This window comes from Hibiscus syriacus, unplaced genomic scaffold, assembly GCF_006381635.1.
Source record: "Hibiscus syriacus cultivar Baekdansim isolate YM2019G1 unplaced genomic scaffold, ASM638163v2 tig00112233_pilon, whole genome shotgun sequence".
In the NCBI taxonomy this organism is placed as follows: domain Eukaryota; kingdom Viridiplantae; phylum Streptophyta; class Magnoliopsida; order Malvales; family Malvaceae; genus Hibiscus; species Hibiscus syriacus.
In genome coordinates this window covers 17,505-39,296 of record NW_024063277.1, presented here as the reverse complement: position 1 = coordinate 39,296, position 21,792 = coordinate 17,505, and the positions used below count along the sequence as shown (strand labels likewise).

Sequence of the window (21,792 nt, the reverse complement as noted above, 5' to 3'; positions counted from 1 at the left end):
ACAAATGACATTATATTAAAATACCCGGAATGGGTCTGATTTTGACGCTTTGAAAAACAACATTTTTCTCGGTTTGGTGGCGCAATTAAAACAATGAGTTGAAGCACTTAATAAAAGCCATTCATCATGTTCTAGCCTTGCCGTCCATAGAAAGTGCTTCGTTTCAGCCTCATCCCTTTGGTCATACGTAAAATGAACGATGTTGATGCCTTGATGGTCGGTGTCAGGCGTGGAGAACCCCTTACGTTGAAAAATAACACAATAATTCGGATGTATTATGTATATAGGGATGTCATGAATTTCGCATCGTACATGTTTAAGTTGGGATGAGAATGTATATAAATTTAGTGGGTAGTAGACAAGTGTTGATGTAAAAGGTCAACTCATCGTGGGTAGTGAGTAGGTGAGTTTCAGATCTTACCAGCCCTTCATATGTCCGTCCACTAAATATTCACCATATAAATTATAGACTATTATGAATTTATAATTTTAGAAACTATTATATAAATTTTAAGATTTTATAGGATGTGATTTGTAATTTAACCAAATATCAGGGTATAAATATTTTTAGAATTGAAAACCGTAGTTTATCCCATATTAAATTGACAAGTATAGGTGGCTTCATCTGCTATGTTTGAGGTACCAATTTAACTCATCTGCTATTTGAGTTGCCAATTTAATTCACTGTCATGTTTGAGTTACTAATTAACTCATCTGTCATGTTATCTGTCACGTTATCAACCACTGTAGACCACCATGTCAATACTGTAAACTATCATGTTAGCATCATAATGGTCAGTGACAAAAAAATTTGGTCAAAGGGCCACAATAGACTTATTTTCTGAGTTAATGACCACATTGAGAGAGAAAATAATACGAGAGTGGAATTAGTTTTTAACGATAAAAAAATATCTCTCATATTAGCACTATTTATATATTTAATCATTATGTCAATTTATAAATCTATCAACAATTTTTTTATTAATTTAGAGTAAGTATTAGACAATATATGTTTAAAGAACACTTTAACCATTTAATATTAAACGCTCACACCTTAGATATTCTTGATGCTCGAACCCCAAACCTCAAGAAATAATAACAAAATTTTTATTTATATAAGCATTATGTTTATATAAAATATGCATTCAAAAGGAGGAGGAATCAAGAGCTTCTTTTGCAGAATCTAAAACCAAAACGTGACAGAACATAAGAGCAAAACATGTTTCTAATTATTGCAACAACTACAGCTTTACCTCCCACTTTCACTTTCGAATCTGTTCTCTCTCTCTCTCTCTCTCTCTCTCTCTCTCTCTCTCTCTCTCTCTCTCTCTCTCTCTCTCTCTCTCTCTCTCTCTCTCTCTCTCTCTCTCTCTCTCGCTCTTTTTACCTTTTTTTTTCACCCCATCCTAATTCGTGATATGCGAATAAATCTGCTACAATCACGGCTCTGCGTGGCCACAAATCCCCCCCAAATTTTGCATCTAATGAACTGCCTTTAACCAGCCATAATTGATTGGATCAACGAACAAATCTTCACTTAATCCTTTTTCTGAATTTAATCATTTACTAATGAACAAACAACGTTACGATATGGGTTGATTCAAGTGATAAATAGATTGATATCACTTGAACAATATCTCGATATGGGTTGATTCAAGTGATAAATGATTGATATCACTTAAGTAATGTCTCGAGCTTAAATTTTTATATATGCAGAAAATCTCAGCTGGGAGACTCATCCACTTAAATCAGGTGTGCACACGGGTCGGAAAATGAACAAAGAACATTGACTTGTCCCAAAATTGGTAGCATGGCAAATCGAGGAATGCTTTGTTAATAAAATAAAGGATTAAAGAAAATCATAGATGAATTATTTTCTGGGATTCTGTAAGACAATGAGAAAGAAACTATATTTTATGCATTAAAAAAAACACTGTGGTTTTGCCCACTTAAAATATTGGTGATGTGAGAGTGCGACATCCCATGGAAGAGGTATAGAGCCAAGGAATTAGTAAATTAATCAATTTATCAGTTTTCATGAAATTCGTAAATGGTCCCTTAACTATAGGGAATTGATTTATTAAGTACATTACAAAATTAGTCTCCGGCCGTGGAGTGTTGTTTTGTTGAGTCCCTCAACTTACAAAATGATCACTTGAGTATTCATTATGTTCTAAACTCATCATTTTCTATTAAAAAATTGATAATATTCTGAGCTGAACGTTAACTTGTTGAATGTGATATGATAAAATATGATCCTTAAATCTCAAACGACTATCATATCTCGACCATTATATTAATGTCCACCTTCTAACCCCAATTTTTAACGAAAAATATGAGTTTTGAATATAATAAATGGTCAGGTGACCATTTTGTAACTTTTAATAGTCGAAGAATTTAATAATGTTGTACTCTATCTTTGAGAGACTATTTATCTACTTTACCCAAATAAATCAAACAATAATTTTAAAAAATTAAATGTCGTGAGTAATATGGTTGGATTAGTTGACTTATAATAAAGGTTTAGAGCAAAGCATCATCAAAATTAGGCAATTTGACCCAAAAATCACCTTACAAATTAAATATCCCAAATCATACCCCTGAATATTTATCATTTAACGCCCTTTTGGACGAGAGAGAAGAAGGCGTGTTTCACCAAAAGCGCCTTAAGTGAGAAAAAGGGAAGACGCGTTGCACGGGATGCACCTTCTAGGGGTTTTGTTGACCTGGTGCCACAGTGGACACACCTTTGAAGACGCGTTTCAAGACATGTGTTTTTCATTTTAGGGTTTTTGGTTTTTTTTTGCTGGGTTTTTAAATTTAAAAAAAATAACAATTATTTTAATACAAATTTAATTTAATCTTATCATTTTCCTTATCGAGTTCAAACTATTATTTCTGCACGGAATGCATTGTCAAAAAAATTAAAAGTTATAAAATGGTATCGCTTTATTTTAATACATAAATAGGGTACTACTTTATTAAGTTCATCGATTATTAAAAGTTATAAAATGGTCATTAGACTATAGAGTGTTGTTCTGTTGAGTCCCCGACTATTAAATTTATAAAATGATCACATGACTATTTATTATATTCCTAACTCGTCGTTTTCTACTGAAAAATGGACGATATTCTAAGCTGAATATTAACTTGTTGATTGTGATATGATAAAATCTCATATCAAAATTTCAAACTACTATCATATCTCAATCATCATGTTAACCTCAAGCTTAAACAACCTTCAACTTTTAATAGTCGAATGATCATTTTGTAACTTTTAATAGTCGATAAACTTAATAAAATAGTACCATATAATCGAGAGACTATTTATGTATTTTACACTAAATTCAAAGAATCAAATTTCCATTAAAATTGACGGTTGTTTAAGCTCGAGGTTAACATGATGACTGAATATAATAGTCGTTTGAAATTTCGATATCATATTTTATTGTATCATGTCGTGCAGACACAACTGAGTGTCCCGAAATGCGACTTCAAAGGTGCATCCACCGTGGTACCAAGTCAGCAAGATCCTGGAAGACGCATTGCACGGGACGCGCCTTCTTTTTTTCTCACCTAAGGCGCTTTTGGTGAAACCCGTCTCCTCTTTCCTCCAAAAGGATTTTAGATCGATAAATATTTGAGAAAAAGATGTCTCATCGGAGATATTTAAATTTTAGGGTGATTTTTTATTGATATGGGATAAGAATAAGACAATATTTGTTTAAAGATAATTCTTAATCATTTGAGATTGAATGGTCACACTCCTGACATTCTTGGTGCTCAAATCTGAGACCTCGAGAAATAACAACAATTCTTTTAGGTAAAAGGGTAACTTTTACACCTATAGTAGACTCAATTTATCACTTTCACCCCTGTCATATTTTACATTAATTTAGCCTCAAAGTTGTTCAATTGCATCATTATATATCGTACCCCCCAACTTAAATACTAATTATAATCCTAAATCCTAAATCATAACTCTATGACCTCTAAACCATAATCTTTAACCCTAAACCCTACCTTAGTGTTTATAATTTAGGGTTTTAAGTTAGAGGTAAGATATAGAATGATGCAATTAAACAATTTTGAGGGTTAAATTGATGTGAAAATACGATAGGGGCGAAAATGATAAATTGGATCTACTACGGGACAAAAGTGACCCTTAAGTCATTCTTTTACTACCGAAGCCGCTCGATTCGTGCATACAGGCACGAGTCATACAAGCTAGAATTCCCCTTTTTAATATTTGAGATTTGGTATAATTATTTATTTGAAACTTTAATCATAATCACATTTAATACATAATGTATAATAACTATAATCAATTATTAGTTTAGTATGATGCATAAATAAATAGATTGATTATATTATACTTAATTTAATATTTTATATTTGAATTAAAAATTTATATACAAATAAATTTAAAGACTCGAACCTAATAAAAAGATTTAAAATATAGTCATTTATAAGTACATCTAAAGTCTCATTAACACTGACGGTATGACTATTTATAAGGGCGAAGGAGAGTACAATTATTTAGACCATACCAGCAACTAAAATTAAACCTAATTCAAATGTCCCGATGTCCCGATTATAGAATATTACTTTATTAAGTCCCTTAACTACTAAAAGTTATAAAATTATTTTCTAATTATAAAGATTTGTTTTGTCGAGTCCCTCGACTATTAAAAGTTACAAAATGATCACTCTACTAGTCATTATGTTTCAAACTCATCATTTTCTATTAAAAGTTTAAAGGTCGTCCGAGCTAAATGTTAACATGTTGAGTGGGATATGATAGTCATTTGAGATTATGAGATCATATTTTATCATGTCTCAGTTGACAATTAATGTACAACTCAAATTGTCCTCAAATTTTTAACAGAAATAGACAAATTTAGAACATAACGAATAGTCGGGTGACCATTTTGTAACTTTTAATAGTCGATGGACTAAACAAAGCAACTCCCGTAGTCATAGGACCATCTTATAATTTTTAATAATCGAGAGATTTAATAAAATAATATTATAGTCGGGGGACCATTTGTGTACTTTACCCATTAAGAATTAGGCTTAAAGGCAGCGTCGGCCGTGTGGCACATAAATCCACATTCATGTGCCAAAGTTATTGAAAGAACTCCTCCCAAAGCAAAGGAAAGTTCAAATAAACAAATCAATTAATCAAACATGAATAATGTGGCTTGAGAGAGTTATAGAAGAGTAACTTTTGGGGATTAAATTGTTGTTTTGGTCCTTCTATTTAATCAATTTGGAGATTTAGTCCTCATCCTTCTACAAAATCATAATTTGATATTTTTATTGAAATGGGGATTGCTTCTTCGTGTACCTAGGACGATGGATGGTAGTTGGATGAATTATGAGTGCTCACTATTTAAGGGAAGCACGTAATAAACCTCCACACGCAGTGCAAATAAGTAAATGACTATCCAGCTCAGTTGATAGAGCACAAGGTTCTTAACCTTGAGGTCGTGGGATCGAATCTCACGGAGGGCATTTTATAATTCGGATGTTTTCTACGGAAGCTGTTCTCAACCTGGAGTTGGGGGCAGCCTACTATCTTACCTCCCCTTATCCCATTACATATGAGAACAAGAGACAACCATTTAAATGAAAAAAGAACCTTTCAAAAATCACATAGCAACGTATGACTTTCTGGTATGGAGTATATAATTTGATGAAAATTAATTTTTTTTATTAATATGAGCTAAGTTCAAAGCAATATATGTTCAAAGATAACTATCAACTTTTCGACATTAAACGCTCACACCTCTAATATCTATGGTGCTCAAACCCGAGTCCTAAATGAATAACAACAATTCCTTTATCACGAATGTCACTTGATTCATGCTTTATGAAAATAATTAGATATAAGCAAAAGGGTAACTTTTGTCTCTGTAGTAGACTTAATTTATCACTTTTGCCTATATCGTATTTTCGCATCAATTTAGCCCTTGAAATTGCTCGATTGCATCATTTTATACTCTACCCCTAAATAATAATCCATAAACCCTAAATCATAACTTATAGTTTATAATATAGGGTTTTAAGTTAGGGGTAGACTATATATAATGATGCAATTAAACAACTTTGAAGGTTAAATTGATGTGAAAATACGATAGAGACAAAAATGATAAATTGAGTCTACTACATAGGTAAAAGTGACCCGTATGCCTTAGGTATATAATATATTTGATATCTATTAATCACGTATGTTTTAATTAGATTAGAAATTAAGTCGAATTTGATGTTTTAAATAATATTATTTTTTTAAAACCATAAAATTTAAATGAAGTACATTAAATTTTCTCATAAAAAGGCATATTAGGTTTCCAAAGAAGAACAATATCACCATCAAAGTAATGGTAGCTTCAGCTTCAGAGTCTGAGAATTTGTGGTCAGCACCAACCCTAAACCCACAAATACCCTAATGGGGCTGACCATAAAATAATTACTGTCTTTAAATTCAAACAACCATTTATAAAGGTGAGGTTTTTTAGGCAATTTCAGATGTAATCAGCAAATGACTGGGAAGATAGTTTTTTCTTCTTACGCTTTGGGGGCAACCGAGGACCCGTTGTTGTTCATCCCATAAATAAATAGAATTAAATATGTTAGGTTAAATTATACATTCAGTACCTAAACTATCAATTCTAGTCCGTTTTAGTATCTAAATTTTTAATTTTTTTCAAAAGCATACCTAATGTTTATTTTTTGTTTCATTTTAGTATCTCCCAGTTAAAAACTTAAAGGAAGAGCTTGTCGATCGCCATGTCTACAGTCGATGGTCGTCGCATCCGTTGGCCAATGAAACCCAAACATTCTAACCCATACATTTTCAACCCCTGAACGTAATTTCGGCCTCCGTTTCATTGGAAAATGCCTCAATCTCCCAAATCTGCGATGGAATCTTCAACTTCTTTACCCTTTGATCTTTGTCATCAACCGTCTAATGGGCCTAAAACTGGACTATGTTAGTCGACTCATCATTCTCTCGTGGTCCACTATTTGGATTTGTCGTCTGTCCACCAGAGTTGCGTTATGTCAGTCAGTCCGTTAATTTTTTAACGACGGATACTAAAATGAAACAAAAACTAAACGTCAAGTATGATTTTGAAAAAAAATAAAAATTTAAGTATTAAAACGTATAGATTAAGTACTAAATACATAGTTTATCCAAATTACTATTATATAAATTATTTAACTATTATATCAATAATTTCATAATTTAATTAATATTGTTTTACTCAATAATTAAAATAAGGTAGATTTCATAATTTAATAATGATATACAGAGTCAGTCTATCCTAAGTTATTTGGGAAGGTTTGGGATAGTGAAAGAGAGAGAATCTAAAACAGTGAGATGCCAGCTATGAAGTTGAAGAATCAAATCATTCTCTGAGGTCAAATCTGGCATTGCAAATTCCTTTCATTTTTTTATAACTATAGGTGTTTTATCTATTAATCTAATTATTCGTATCGAGTACTACAAAGGTAAGAGTGACCTCCCAATTTAATTTATTTCATTCATAAATGTCATAATTCAAACTCCTAATCTTACTCATAATATATAATCTCTTATCTCACTTAGTCTGTTGTTGGTTTTCATTTTCTTTCTTTTATAGGGCATTTGTTCTCTCCCCTTATTTACTACTCGGATTTTAAATCAATCCTCCATCTTCCTTATCTCTACCCATCTCCCGCTCTAAACTCCCATTTTCCCGAGAAAGGGAAAAAGAAAATGTTCATGCTTTGAGAGCAAGGAAGTGAAGTGTGTTGATGGTTGATTGAGTTTTTTGAACCTTTTGATTCAAAAGAAAACAACAACCCCATGGCGGTTTCTCATTGTTTGAGCGGTAATGATCAAAAGAAACACTGGTGGCTTACAAATAGAAAGGTAAAAGAGAAAACAATGTTAAAGCTTTGATCTTTGATCTTCAAGTTCCATCTTTGTTTCTCATCTTCTTAACGTTGATATGTTTAGGTTGTTGATAAGCACATTAAGGATGCGAGGAGTCTTATGGCGACGCAGGACAAAAACGAGATCGTTTCGGCTCTGAGTCTCCTCGATGCGGCATTGGCTCTATCGCCTCGTTTCGAGATCGCCGTTGAACTCAAGGCCAGAGCTTTGCTGCATCTGAGGCGGTTCAGGGAAGTAGCCGACATGCTTCAAGATTATATCCCGAGTCTTAAGATGTCTTCCGACGAGTCCGCATCGGTTTCATCGGAGAACTCGTCTCAGCGAGTCAAGCTTCTTCCTTCTGATGACTCGTCCTCTGATTCACCCGGTCGTGACCCGTCTTTCAAATGTTTCTCTATCTCGGAATTGAAGAAGAAAGTCATGGCTGGGTTGTGGAAGAAGTGCGAGAAAGAAGGCCAATGGAGGTGAATTTTTCACCCTTTACTGGTTTTGTTCTTTATTTTGAATGGTGTTTTTTTTAGCTGAGACTCGGTATAAACTCAATTTCGAAACAGGTACTTGGTTCTGGGTCAAGCGTGTTGTCACCTAGGCCTAATGGAGGACGCCATGGTTCTCATTCAAACCGGTAAGCGCCTTGCTTCCGCCGCATTCCGCCGCAAGAGCGTTTCCTTGTCCGAAGACAGCTTCTCCACCGCCGCCACAGCGCCTCCTTCCACGCCACCACGCAATCAAACCCCTTTCTCCGAATCCGATAACATTTCCCAGCTTCTATCCCATATCAAGCTCCTCGTCCGCCGTCGAACTGCCGCGATTGCCGCATTAGATGCGGGCTTATACTCGGAATCCATCCGCCATTTCTCGAAAATCATCGACGGTCGTCGCTCTGCACCTCAAGGATTTCTCGCAGAATGCTATATGCAAAGAGCCTCCGCTTACAAGGCCTCGGGACGTATAGCCGAGTCAATCTCCGATTGCAACAAAACTCTTGCTCTTGATCCAACTTGCATCCAAGCTCTCGACACCAGGGCCTCAATTTTCGAAACGATCCGATGTTTACCGGACTGTTTACATGACCTGGAACACTTGAAACTGCTTTACAATACCATTTTGCGAGACAGGAAGCTTCCGGGCCCTGTTTGGAAGCGCCACTACGTCCGGTACCGGGAGATTCCCGGTAAGCTCTGTGCATTAACAGCTAAAATCCAACAATTGAAGCAAAGGGTTGCTTCCGGAGAGACCGGAAACGTTGATCACTATGCATTGATTGGCTTAAGGCGAGGGTGTTCAAGGTCTGAATTAGATAGGGCTCATCTGCTACTTTGTTTAAGGCACAAACCGGATAAAGCTACCAACTTCATCGACCGATGCGAGTTCGCAGATGAGCGTGATCTCGACTCTGTTAAAGACCGAGCCAAGATGTCGGCATTGCTTCTTTACCGGTTGCTTCAAAAGGGTTATTCGAGCATTATGGCTACTATTATTGACGAAGAAGCGATTATGAAGCAAAGGAAGAATGCCGCAGCTGCTTTACAAGCAGCAATCCAAGTGCAGCAAACACAATACTCGATCGCTAAACCGGAACCGGAAACCAGCCGTGCTTCGACATCGAATCCATCAAACGTTTCTAGCTGCAAAACCAGTGTAAAATCAAGTGAAAACAAAGCCGCAACAAATGTGTTTCAAGGTGTATTTTGCAGGGATCTTGCCGTTGTTGGGAACTTGCTATCGCAAGTTGGGTTTAATCGACCACTTCCGGTGAAATACGAGGCACTAAGCTGCTGATTTCGCCATTGGTAGTCGATCAAAATGACAATTTCTCTTGAGATATTTTTACCGGCCGTGGAATCTCTGCTTCACTCTTTCTATTTGTACAAAACATGATTATATCGTCTGTCGGGAAATTTTGTCACCTTCCATGTTATCCACTACCCTGTCCCTGTATATTACTTTGATTATCGAAAATTTCTACTTTTGGCTGCATTTTCTTTGAGATTCTGCTTATGCTTTTGGGTACGCATTTCATTAACCGGTGTATTTAGATTTAGAAAGCTGCCATCATTTGGGCATAGTTTTTCATGTAAACTACTCCACTATTTCTCCGTTGCATTCCTCAAAGCACATAATTGCACATGATGGAATTGGTGGGTAAAAAAAAAGGTTAATTATAAAATAAATTATCATACTATTAACGTTTTTTCACGAATAAGTGTTTAAATTATTACTTTTTAAGAATAGATGTTTAAACTATTTTTTGAATGATCTCGGTGCCTAACGTTACAAACATTAGCATTTTAAATGCACCGGATGTCAACGACGTTATTTTCTTCCGTTGCATCACTAGACACAATTTGGTAATTTTTAAAAAAAATATTTAAAATTAAAAAAAATTAAAATTATATTTTTTTTGAAATAACTCCAAAACTTTGAAAATATTCATTTCAACCCCTAAACCTACGCCGGCTATTCATTTTATCCAAGCTCATCATTTTTCATTAAAAATTGATAGTAGTTTGAGCTGGACGTTAACTGTTGAATGAGATATGATAGTCATTTTAGATTCCGAGATCAGATTATATCATATATCAGCCAACATGTTAATATCCAACTCAATATGCCATTATTTTTAACGAAAAAAGACAAGTTTGGAACACAATGAATAGTCGGGTGACCATTTTGTAACTTTTAGTAGTCCGGGGACAAAAAAAGTAAAGTCATATAGTTAAGGGACCATTTTATAACTTTTAATAGCTAGGGAACTCAATAAAACAACACCCTATAGTCGTGAAATCATTTATGTACTTTACCCTAATTATTTTTGTGTTAAAGAAAGAAAAAGGGTTAACTAGTGGATTAGGTTTTGTTTGTTTAATAGTGATAACTTGTCTTAGAAGATAGAACCATCACCTTACCATAATCTCATAAAAGAATAAATATTAAAATGACAAATAAGTCAATGGTTCGAATCTTAACTATTACGAATAGAGTAAACTATGTTTGGAGGGGTGTCCTTGCCTCTACAGTACTCGATTAGGATTAGTTGATTAATAGATCGGATACCGAAAGTTATACCAAAGTTTGATTGCAAGTGATTTATGTTCCCTCTCTTTATTTTACTTTACTTTACTTTACATCTTGCAGCTTCCTCTGTATCTTTGTATATAATTCTCAGGTGATTGAGATTTGTGATACAATTAAAACTAAAACGATAAACTAATAGGTCTATTTACGAATTTCATCCCTGTAATTTGCAATAATCTGATAACATAGTCCAACTAGTTAACCAAAAACCAGCATGTTTTGCCTCTTTGAAAATCAAATTTCATGGTAGCTATTGTACAATGCATGAATCTCACAGCTCGGTTTTCCTCTAAATAAATTTAAGGGTAAATTACACGTTTAGTATGTAAACTATCAGTTTTGGTCTATTTTAGTACCTAAACTTTTAATTTTTTTCAAAATTATACCCAAAGTTTAGTTTTTATCTCGTTTTAGTATCCTTACTTAAAATTTAACGTTAAGTTTTGATTTTTTTTTAAATTGTATGCACTAAAACGGATCAAAATTGATAGTTTAGGTACTAAACGCGTTAAGTTTTTACCGGCAGGGTACTAAAATAAAATAAAAACTACATGTTAGGTATGGTTTTGAAAAATAAAAATTCAGACACTAAAGAGTATTAAAACTGATAATTTAAGTAGCGTAATTTATCTTAAATTTAAATATTTATATAATTTTAACATATTCTTTTATCACGAATATCTCTTAATTTATACGCATGTGTATATATATTATATATATATATATAGATATATTCATTTAGTTAACGTAATGATGTTTATTTTTTTGATGTGTTCAGTTCACCTTTTTAAAGCAACTTTTGTTTATTTTCTTGTGGCGAAAGAAAAGGGTAGCTTTGCATCAATTCTCTCGAGGTTCGGATTATACAATTATTTTTAATTAAGAATAAATAAAATTCGATTCATTTAAATATATATACACACGTAAAACTAAAAGTTTTTAATTCTAAAATCGTTGGGGGAGAGAAAATCAAATACTTAGATTAACTCTTTATTTTTTTTCAGTGAATATATTATTATTTCCTACTGTTAATCTAAGTCTTTAATTGGATTCTAACCCATATATGTGTGTAGCGACGAGATCCATTTACACCTAATCTAAAATTAAGAATTTTATATTTTTTAGGACCTTGGATGAAAGAAATCAAAAGCTAAGACTAACAGTAGAAAACGAGAAGATATTCACTGAAAGAAGTTAATTTCAGTCTTCGATTTCTCTCAATCTAATAATCCTAAAAATGTGTAAAACTTTTGATTTTATACCGAGCGTAAGTGAATATTGTGAGATATGAGACTTCTTTTCATTCGACCCGTCGTGTATTCGTATATCATATGTGTACGTATATACTTGTTTTTTTTTTGTACTTGGATTCAAAAGTGTGCTAAATGTATAATTATGCCACGGGCACCATGTGATGGAATCATGTGCTTCTCTTTTGTTCTATAGAATGGATAATCAACGGTCCCAAGAAAAAGTATACGTATTCGTAAAGCTGGTATTTTGTCCAAGCTGGGTGACCTAATCACACTTGTACAATACAACACCTTTTATCTGACGAAATTCCCTGTTTTATTCTTTGCTTTTGTGCTTATAAAACGTGAAGAATAAAGAACAAAGCTAATAATATTTTTCAACGTTAAATCTCAAACCTTAAACCTTAAAATTGTATATATAGTATAAAAATTAGAACACCCAAGATGCCCCTATTTACTCTCAATGATACTGGAAAATACTGCAATTGGTAGCGGAAATTTTATATTAAAAACCCAAATAAATATAATTATTTAAAGAAATAGGCCCTCCAGAAATTATTTGAAATAATAACCCCAAATCATCCACATCGAATGACCACACGGTCTACAAACCGCGTGTTAAATCCTCGCACCCTCCAACACGCGAGATACATCCGACGTGGGCACATTTTCCAGGTAAGCCAATAAAACAGTTGGATAAAATGACATCGCGCACTGCAAATCGCCTTTATGATCCAAAATGTTGCGAGATTTATGGGGACCTCGCGGCCTGCAAAGCGCGAGGACAATATATTCTCTACCCTCCCTTTAGTGTCCATAGCATTGTTCGGATACTATTTTCGAGTGGGAAACTGATTTTTTTTTTAATTATAAACGCGTAGTGTTGCAATTTATCTTTAAGGTGACTATAATATCAACATATAAAAGACATTTTAAACGGAGTAAAAATGACGTTGAAAATGATTAGAAATCATGGTTTTGTGAAAGAAAAAGAAAAAATAGTTTGATAGACATATTGGAGTGTTATTTCTGACTTATAAATATGAGTAATATGTGTTGTTAATTAAAAAAAGAAATAATACAAAAAGCCCATTTAAATTGATACGTGGGGTTGAGCAATTGGGACATTTGTTCTTCGTGTGTCTGAGATTCCTACATATAGAGCATAATTTTAGTTGTCCGGTTCTTTTTTTCTATTCGATCAAATCCTCGTCACAAAAAATTCGGGTTGACCGTGGACAACCGGTTTTTTTTATCTTAATGCATAATCTAATTGTATTGTAAGTTCATCATCAGTTTCGTCCGGATCTCATTCATTTCCAATGGGAGGAAAGTCATATTCATAAACCATTAATATAGTTTTAAGTAAGTAAACCCGGTCAACGAATCTCATGTAGGGTATTCGAACAAAAGAATCAGCAGCAATGGTGTGCGCACACGAGTATTTGAAAGTTTGGAAGAATCTGCACTCGCATGTTTTTTCTCGTAAATTAACCACGCATGCGTTGTGTTGTATGACTTCCAATGGCCTCACAAATTTTGTTACACAGAATAATGACATTTCGCGAGATAAACATATTTCACTCATCGCGTTGGAATGGTGCTAGAATGTTTGCAATTTTCTGATGAGGCATGGGTGGATTTGGTGGACATCTGCCATCCAGTCAGCTGTTTTCCTTCCCAAGACTGTGAAAAGGGTTGTCAGTTGATAATATGTTGCTTTAACAATGGACGTGATAGGCAAATGACGCACTCCCTTTAGTGATGAATTTATTGCCTCATCCAAGTTCGTTGTCATGTGATCATGTCATCTACTCCCATCAAATGATCGAAGCCATTTCTCCTTTGGGATTCTAGCAAGATAGTTGAAGCTCTTATAATTCATGTGTCTCAGGTCTTACATCATGTCCTCAAACTCACGTACAGACTGTGTGTAACATATTAATAAAAAAATGGAACAAATAATTTGAAATAATTTTTGTAAAGATATGGTAAACCGAAAAGGGTGAAAGACGTACCCATTCGAAACATCATTAAACACTCATTTTGACTCTTGAACTTCTGCAAAGAGTTTGCGGTAATATGTCGTAAACAGTACTGGTGATAAATATTGGGGGTTGGCAAGATTGGCTCATATGTTGAAGTGCGTATTTGATATAGCGCATCTGTCAGAAATAAGACAAATCTCATCATCTCTATCATATCATGCATCACATGTGATAGAACATATGTTTGTAAGTTCGTAAGAAAGAATTCCCAAGAGTCAACATCTTTATTTTCAACAATTGTTAATGCGATGGGAATAGTTTTTTTGTTGTCGTCTTGTGCAACCGTCAATAACATTATTTGAGTGTATCGACCATATAATCAAGTATCGTCGATTTGAACAACCAACTTGCAATGTCGGAATGCATTAATGCATTGCGGAAAAGTCCAAAAGAGTCGTAGAATTAATAGACACCTTGTACAACACGGTGATTGTTTCTAAATTCACAATTGTTCCCAGAATGTGCTTTTACATCAATTTAAGCTATGACCATAATTCATTGTATGATTCCTCTCATTGGTTGAATAATTTTGGTTGGGCCCGATACCTTTTATACCATGTTTTGTGGTAGTCAACTATATACTCGCTATTAAAAACTTTAGTTTTTGTTATATTTTACTATCTCGTTCAAACTTTAACGTTAAATTTTGAGAAAAAAATAAAAGTTTAGGTACTAAAACGGATCAAAACTGATTGTTTATGTATTAAACGCATTAAGTTTTAAACGACGGGTACTGAAATGAAATAAAAATTAAACTTCAGATACAGTTTTAGAGAAAAACTAAAAATTTAAATACTAAAACAGATCAAAACTGATAGTTTAAGTATTAAACACACACTTTACACAAATATTTTCTTCTCCAATGCCAGGCTTCCAAGAAACGGCTATCTTCTGCAAGTATGACTCACTCGCAATTAATGGATGTTGGTGAATGGGCTAAAATAAATATTCTTTAATAAAACTTAAGATTCAATTTTTGAGTTTACTCAATTCAATGATTTGGTTAATACATGATTGATTATTTAAGTGTATTGATCCTAAATTTCAATATTAAATAACGTCATTGATTAAATTAAAATATAATAAATATTTAGATAAAATAAACAAATGTTCTTAGACTATAGGTACTATTTTACTAACTATTTCGACTATTAAAATTTATAAAATAGTCTTCCGATTATTTAGTATTGTTTTATTGAATCCTTCGATTATCGAAAGTAATAAAATAGTCAATTGACTATTCATCATGTTCCAAAATCGTACTTTTTTCCGTTAAAAAAAGTATCGATATTCATGTTCCAAACTCGTTTTCACGGAAAATATGTTAATATTCACGGAATTATTTCACGGAAAATATGTTAATATTCCTACAACATTAGATAAGCAAAGCTAATTCTACAAGCTACAATGACCACGTCTCAAAAGCTAAGCAACGAAAGGTTACCTGCCCTTTGACCGAGAGGCGCCCTTTTTTCTTTTCTTGGAAGACGACGTGTTGTTTATGCTGCTTGTGCTACACTTGGGACAAAACCAGTCCTCCGCCGGGATGGCATCGAGCGGAGGATCACAACAATCGATGTGAGTGCCAACCCCGCAACCTACCGAACCTTTTTCATCACCGCAGATCAGCATGACCTCTTCTCTGTCACCAGAGCCGCAAACTTGGCATGTTACATCGTTACCCTCCGAGTCATTTGGTGATTCGTCTGGAGTCGAGTCCTCGATGATCTCTTTGGCTCGGCTTGTCAAGTTACTAAACGACTTCTCTGCCCATTCAAGTGTGTTGTATAGAACATGTCTCTCCAGGGAGTAACCAGGTTTACATACATATTCCACTAGGTAGTCGGCAACAACGCAGGGTACCTCATGTTTTAAGAACTCTTGAACCCACATATCAACATGTGGCATGCCGGGGCTAACAACAGCGAAATCGACGCCAGATTTGAGGAATCTTGTGTAAGGGGGTGAAGTTGCTAAAATGTCACCATCCCCAGCTTTTACCACACGCTTCAAAGTATCCTGGTTGAACACCGGAAAAAGGCAAGTCATTATGACGGTAAATCAGACCGACCTTAACCATCCGTTTTTAGTTTATGGAAACAAGAAAACGCAGCAGGGAACAGTCTTTTATGGAAAATATTGATGGTATGGTACTAGATGAATATAGAGCATACCAAAGGAGGAGCAATGCATTCTCCATACACAATAATGCGCATTCCATAAAATGCTCCATGGCCTGTTCTCTCCCGTAACTGACGCCACTTCCTTGGAGCCTCTAAGTTTATTGCACCATCTTCACTGAGGCCATTTTTGTGCCATTCATAAGGCTCCTCTGCCAAGAATCTTCCCGCCTGATTACAAGCACTTAGATAATCAGACTTAAGAATCCACCTGCATTTAGAGGAATCAAATTCAACAGCCATTTGAAATCAACGAAATGGTGATGCATACATGAGAAAAGTTGTAGGAACAAAAGCTAGCTAATATAAACAGCAGATATTCTAGTACAATCTTCTTAATTGGAGAATGGAACATAAATTAACTTTTAGTATAATTTTACTGAGCTAAAGAGAATTATGCCAAGTCGTGGACAGTTAGAAATATGTAACCTTCCAGATGCAGCAGCACCAAAGAATTTTTCAGTCCTACGAACAGGATCCAGGGCAATGAAATGTGTTGCCTGGTATGACCATTGATGAGAGTCCCTACAAAATTTGCCTTTCAATCGCCTGATGACTTGCTGAAATTCTTTTCTCTGCAGTCTGTGGCCACATAATATAAAACATAAAGGCTCATTTTTCATTCTGTCCGAAACCTTTTGCAGCGGTTGCCTGTTAGTCTTCACTGTTTTGTTACTGAGTTTACCAATTGATTTCCCAGAAACCTCCACATGACAAACTGGGCTGCTCTTATCTGCTGCCCCAGAGATTTCCACTTTCGAAGATGTAGCACTGCTTTTTGGTTTGGAAGCAGAATGTAGCATGAAATTCTCCTTTTCATTTTCTTTCTCCTCAACATTCTTCATGACACTACTATTTTCCCCAACCAAATTATTTGTGGAATTAGAAGGATCAGCCTTCATCATGGCTCTACCGGCAAGCTGTTTCCTCCTTTTGTTTGCTTTCTTTTTCAAACCGCCAAACTTCAATATTGGTTCACCAAATTCAGAATTCTTGCTACCGCCTTCCTTCTCAGGATCAGTTCCATTTGTTCTATTCTCCGAGGCAATTGGAGTCCCATCTTGAGCCACGTTGGAATCATGGTTGACATGTTCCACTTCTACAAATGTATCTGCTTTAAACATCAATTCAACCCTCTCAGACTTCTCTTTTTCAGCTGTCCTAGGATCATTGTCATCTTCCTCATCTGGAGCTTGAGTTTCGTCATCAATGAATTGAGTCTTACTAGTAGCAGAATTTTGACATTTTGCAACTTTTTTGACATCTTTTGCTGAATCCAAGTTCATAGTTGGAGGGCATATCTCATGCTCACTGGCACTCTTATGAGTTGCTCTTTTACTCTCAGCATCCAAGGAAATTGTAGAATGATTTTCCGAATAAATATTGCTAGAGTAAATAGAACCTTTTCTGTCAGCAATGTTACTTAGTTTTGGTCTCGAACCCAAGGTCTTTTTCTTAAGCTTCTTGGTAACTGGTTTTATCACTGACTTATCATTTCCTCCTTCAAGCACATTCAAGTAAGAAGGGCTATGGGAACCTTCATTTCCCGGCTTTCTTTCATCAAGTGAAGGAACCTCAACATCTTGCTGCTTATTCTTCAGCCCATCATGCTCTCCAGCAACTTGTAGTTGTTCCAAGCTGCACTCTTTGATATTTGATCTGCTTGCAGAGGAGGTCAGTCTTAATCCCTTGAAGGACATTTGGGGTGATTTCTCACAAGCATTCTCACTTTGCATATCTGGCTTGTTCACTGGTTTTGTCAGTTTTGCAAGCTTCTTGCTAACTGGTTTTGTCACTGACTTATCATTTCCCCCTTGAAGCACATCCAAGTTAGAAGGGATGTGAGAATTTTCATTCTGCAGTTTTCTATCATCAAATGAAGGAACCTCAACAACTTGCTGCTTATTCTGCAGCTCACCTGGCTCTCCGCCTACTTGTGCCTGTTCTTGGCTGTTATCTTCAATATTTGATCTACTTGCTGGGGTGGGCTCTCTTAATCCCGTGAAAGAAATTTGTGGTGACTTCTCATAAGCAATCTCATTTTGCATATCTGGCTTACCTGCAAAGGTGGATACTGTATACCCCCCAAAGGACATGCCAGGAGACTTCTTATCTCTACTTTTCTGTCTGTCCTCAGGAATTAAAGTTATAGATGAACAAAGATCAGTCGACAACTTGGCAGTTGCTTTGCCAGCACATGAACTATGTAAACTATTCAGAAAACCAGTCTCATTCACTGAGTAGTCGTTAATCTGCGGCTGATCACCCAAGGATCTCAGTTCCCATTGTTCAGTATCAAGTGCACTGCCCTTGACAGAAGCTTTTGCATTACTCATCTTTTGTGATTTAGAGCTACTACCAGAAAGGTCCAAAGCTCTTTTCAGAGGCAACATACCAGCTGAGTCCTTGTCATGGCATAGATCACCTCCTTTCCATGGAGATCTATCGAAACAAGAACCAGTTCTTTCCTCTGGTTGCTGCATTTTAGAGGAAGAAACATCAGATACATCCTTGATTTTCATAGCTTGAGGATAGTCACTATTGTTTCCAGATTCCTCCCTAGATAAATTTGGAAGTGTAGAAGTTCCCGATGACTTGCTTGATGTTTTCCTTGAGTAACTTATACCAGTGAATATCTGATTGGATAACAAGGAGCTCTTAGAGGTAGATTCCAAGTAATTTCCCATATTTGTAGAATTATGGCTTCTGTTGCCTGGTTGAGCTACCTTAGTAGATGAAGCATTATTGACACTTGGGCCTGGAGGAGACTTCCCAGGTGTCACTAAAACTTCTTTGGTATTTGGTGAACGTTTGGGCATAGTCGAAGTTGACACTTCAACAGCTGGGAGCAATTCACGGGAACTGAGCATTCCAGCTCTCATATCTTGAGGGCTCCTATTCATACTTTGTTGCCCATAATGCTTCAATGTAGTTTCTTCAGCCTCTTCGTCAGAATCTTTGGCTTCAGCTTCCATCATCTCTAACTCATAACCACTGTTGAGAGGAAGAGAAATATCATATAATTCAGTATAGCATATACCTTCTTTTTTTATTTTTTTCTTCCTTGGGTAAGGGCCTAGCTAATATAAATAAGAATCAAGACACCTTAGCTACTGCACGATTGGTTTGATGCAGAGAAACAGGTATAATATTCTCAGGGAAGCCCTTACCTCTTGCTATAATTAGCTTCTGAAAGAATTTCCCATTCTCTTAAACTGCATAAAAAAGAATTCCAGGTTAAACAGCAGCAAAAAGGTCAGTCGCTTCATCCCGCAAAAAGAAAAAGCATTCTAGTTTTCCAGCTATCAGCAAAAATAGACTGAAAGGTTTGAAATTTATTGTACTTCAGGATTAAAAACTTCTGTTTTCTGCAAACGTACCAATCTTCCAACCAGCGGTGATTGATAAGCTTTATCTTCTTGATTTTCTTAGCAAGCTCATACTTCTCTCCTGCATAAATCCACAATATTTATTTTGTAAAATTACTACTAAAACTCGGTATGATTAAAACTGTCAACACAAGGGAAAGCCATATTAGCAATAGAAAACAAACATATAGCATCTTCGTATCTTAACTATCAGAGAAAACCAACAAAACTGACAAACAGATGAGTAAATAATTATATGCAAATAAATTATATTAATATAAACATGAAATGCAGATGAATGGAAAATGGAAAAAGAAAAGAGGGAGTTTATTAAGAGTTGACATGTGAAGAATAAGAAGAAGAACTTATCACCCTAACATACAATGCCAAAAATATTGACAAGAAAAGTAAAATCCTCATAGTCCTAGCATTGTGAAGTTTATTTTAGCAGCCCCGTGTTAAAGAAAACATAGAAAATTTCACCTTCGAATTTATAACATATTAGATGAGTGATTTTGCTTGCAACCAGAGGTTTAGAAAATTGAGCACCCATCAAGCTAACCATTGTCTGCAAACACATAAGTAAAACTGCATAAAACTTCTATTTGATTTACAAAAACAAAAGCAGCCCATAATAGTGAAATATAGACCATACCATAATGTCATCCCGATCTTGCTTCTGGTATCCAGTCAAGCATACAATTAAACTTTCAGCACCAGGAATTCCATTTAAGTCCCTAAGAGGTCTGTACATAACCTGTCTCCAAAAAAAGAAAATTTGCAAAATTCACAAGTTCACAAATGATAAGAATAAATTCTAATTTTATTATAGAAAAATTGCACGGCAAATCTGGATCCAAAAACAAGTTATTTATGGATTTCTCAAACTGTTGGCTTCTATTTCATCATATTAGTGCTAATGTGCTACACCAACTGAATTATGAATACGAAAATTCCAAATAATAAACAGAGTATAAAGTTCAAAAAATATCTTATATACATTAAACAATCAAATTTTGAAAAAAATAAAATAAAATAAACTAACCGAAGTAGCATCGACAGGCATTCCGACATCAGAACTATGATCAACCCATAATCCAGTGACAACTGTTTTGCCATCATTTAGAGCAGCAACGCATACAGGATCATCCTAAGTAGCATGTAAAAGCAAGAACTTCAGCAACCATTTTTTCTTTACTTTTTTTATTAAAAAAAAGCATCATTGCTTTAAAAAGCTTACGTATACAATCTTATCAACAATCAAATGAGTGCAATTCCGGCTATACTGACCCACACCAACACCGCCACCGGTGATGAGCTTTTCTCGAATCTTTCACAAAAAATTTAACAAATAAACAAACATACTTAATTTTCCATCACAATTTTTTGATCAGTTACTTAAATAAGTACTTCAATGAAACAAAGATTAGCGAAAAACCTCACGCTCGTTGACTGGATCGAAGCCGTAAAGACAAAACCGAACGCCGAGGAAAGTTTTCGAGGGAGTATCGGATTCCAGCATTGGATCGAGAGCTAACCTCTAGATATAATTGCCAAAATTAGGGTAACCGGAACAAGTAAACCCTGGAAAAACAAAGATCCAATCCAATGAGTATTGAAACGAAATGTGAAAGCGAAGGGGAAATATGGGATTTTTGGGGTTTACAAAACTTGTCGACGAAGAGTCATTATTTTGGATTGATTTTCTTTTCCTTTTTGGTTTTGGCGGGAGATGGAAAATTCAAGATTGAACATGGTGCCTCCACGTGGTGGAGTGACACGTGTAGTTCTTATAGACTGTGTTAATCCCATCTGTTTAGAATTTGAAGCCGACTTATTATTTGTATGAAGGCCGTGTGAAGTTTAATGATGCTTTTAGAAACTGTAGTGCAAAAATACTTTTTATTTGTTGTTTGAAATTAT

At 35.0% G+C, this 21,792-nt stretch overlaps 2 protein-coding genes across 2 annotated transcripts; one reads left to right on the top strand and one right to left on the bottom strand.

The window, feature by feature from the left end:
- Window positions 1-7,664: 7,664 nt before the first annotated feature.
- Window positions 7,665-9,744, top strand: LOC120176310. The gene is made up of 3 exons (XM_039182753.1): window positions 7,665-7,918; window positions 8,006-8,406; window positions 8,497-9,744. The coding sequence occupies exons 1-3, from the start codon at window positions 7,853-7,855 to the stop codon at window positions 9,722-9,724; spliced, it is 1,695 nt and encodes a 564-aa protein (XP_039038684.1). The 5' UTR covers window positions 7,665-7,852; the 3' UTR covers window positions 9,725-9,744.
- Window positions 9,745-15,641: 5,897 nt separating this feature from the next.
- LOC120176311 (BRCT domain-containing protein At4g02110-like) lies at window positions 15,642-21,440 on the bottom strand. Its single transcript, XM_039182754.1, has 10 exons — window positions 21,308-21,440; window positions 21,110-21,199; window positions 20,915-21,019; window positions 20,525-20,626; window positions 20,353-20,437; window positions 19,882-19,951; window positions 19,672-19,716; window positions 16,931-19,495; window positions 16,496-16,712; window positions 15,642-16,340 (listed from the first exon to the last, which is right to left on the bottom strand). The coding sequence occupies exons 1-10, from the start codon at window positions 21,389-21,391 to the stop codon at window positions 15,762-15,764; spliced, it is 3,942 nt and encodes a 1,313-aa protein (XP_039038685.1). The 5' UTR covers window positions 21,392-21,440; the 3' UTR covers window positions 15,642-15,761.
- Window positions 21,441-21,792: the final 352 nt, after the last annotated feature.

Bases quoted from the DNA above. Each gene is read 5' to 3' on its own strand.
- LOC120176310 (XM_039182753.1), top strand. From the start codon at position 7,853: ATGGCGGTTTCTCATTGTTTGAGCGGTAATGATCAAAAGAAACACTGG. The intron at 7,919-8,005 runs GTAAAAGAGAAA...TGATATGTTTAG, and splicing joins GGTGGCTTACAAATAGAAAG to GTTGTTGATAAGCACATTAA. The intron at 8,407-8,496 runs GTGAATTTTTCA...ATTTCGAAACAG, and splicing joins GAGAAAGAAGGCCAATGGAG to GTACTTGGTTCTGGGTCAAG.
- LOC120176311 (XM_039182754.1), bottom strand. From the start codon at position 21,391: ATGCTGGAATCCGATACTCCCTCGAAAACTTTCCTCGGCGTTCGGTTT. The intron at 21,200-21,307 runs GTTTTTCGCTAA...TTTTTGTGAAAG, and splicing joins ATCCAGTCAACGAGCGTGAG to ATTCGAGAAAAGCTCATCAC. The intron at 19,496-19,671 runs GTAAGGGCTTCC...TCCTCTCAACAG, and splicing joins GAAGCTAATTATAGCAAGAG to TGGTTATGAGTTAGAGATGA.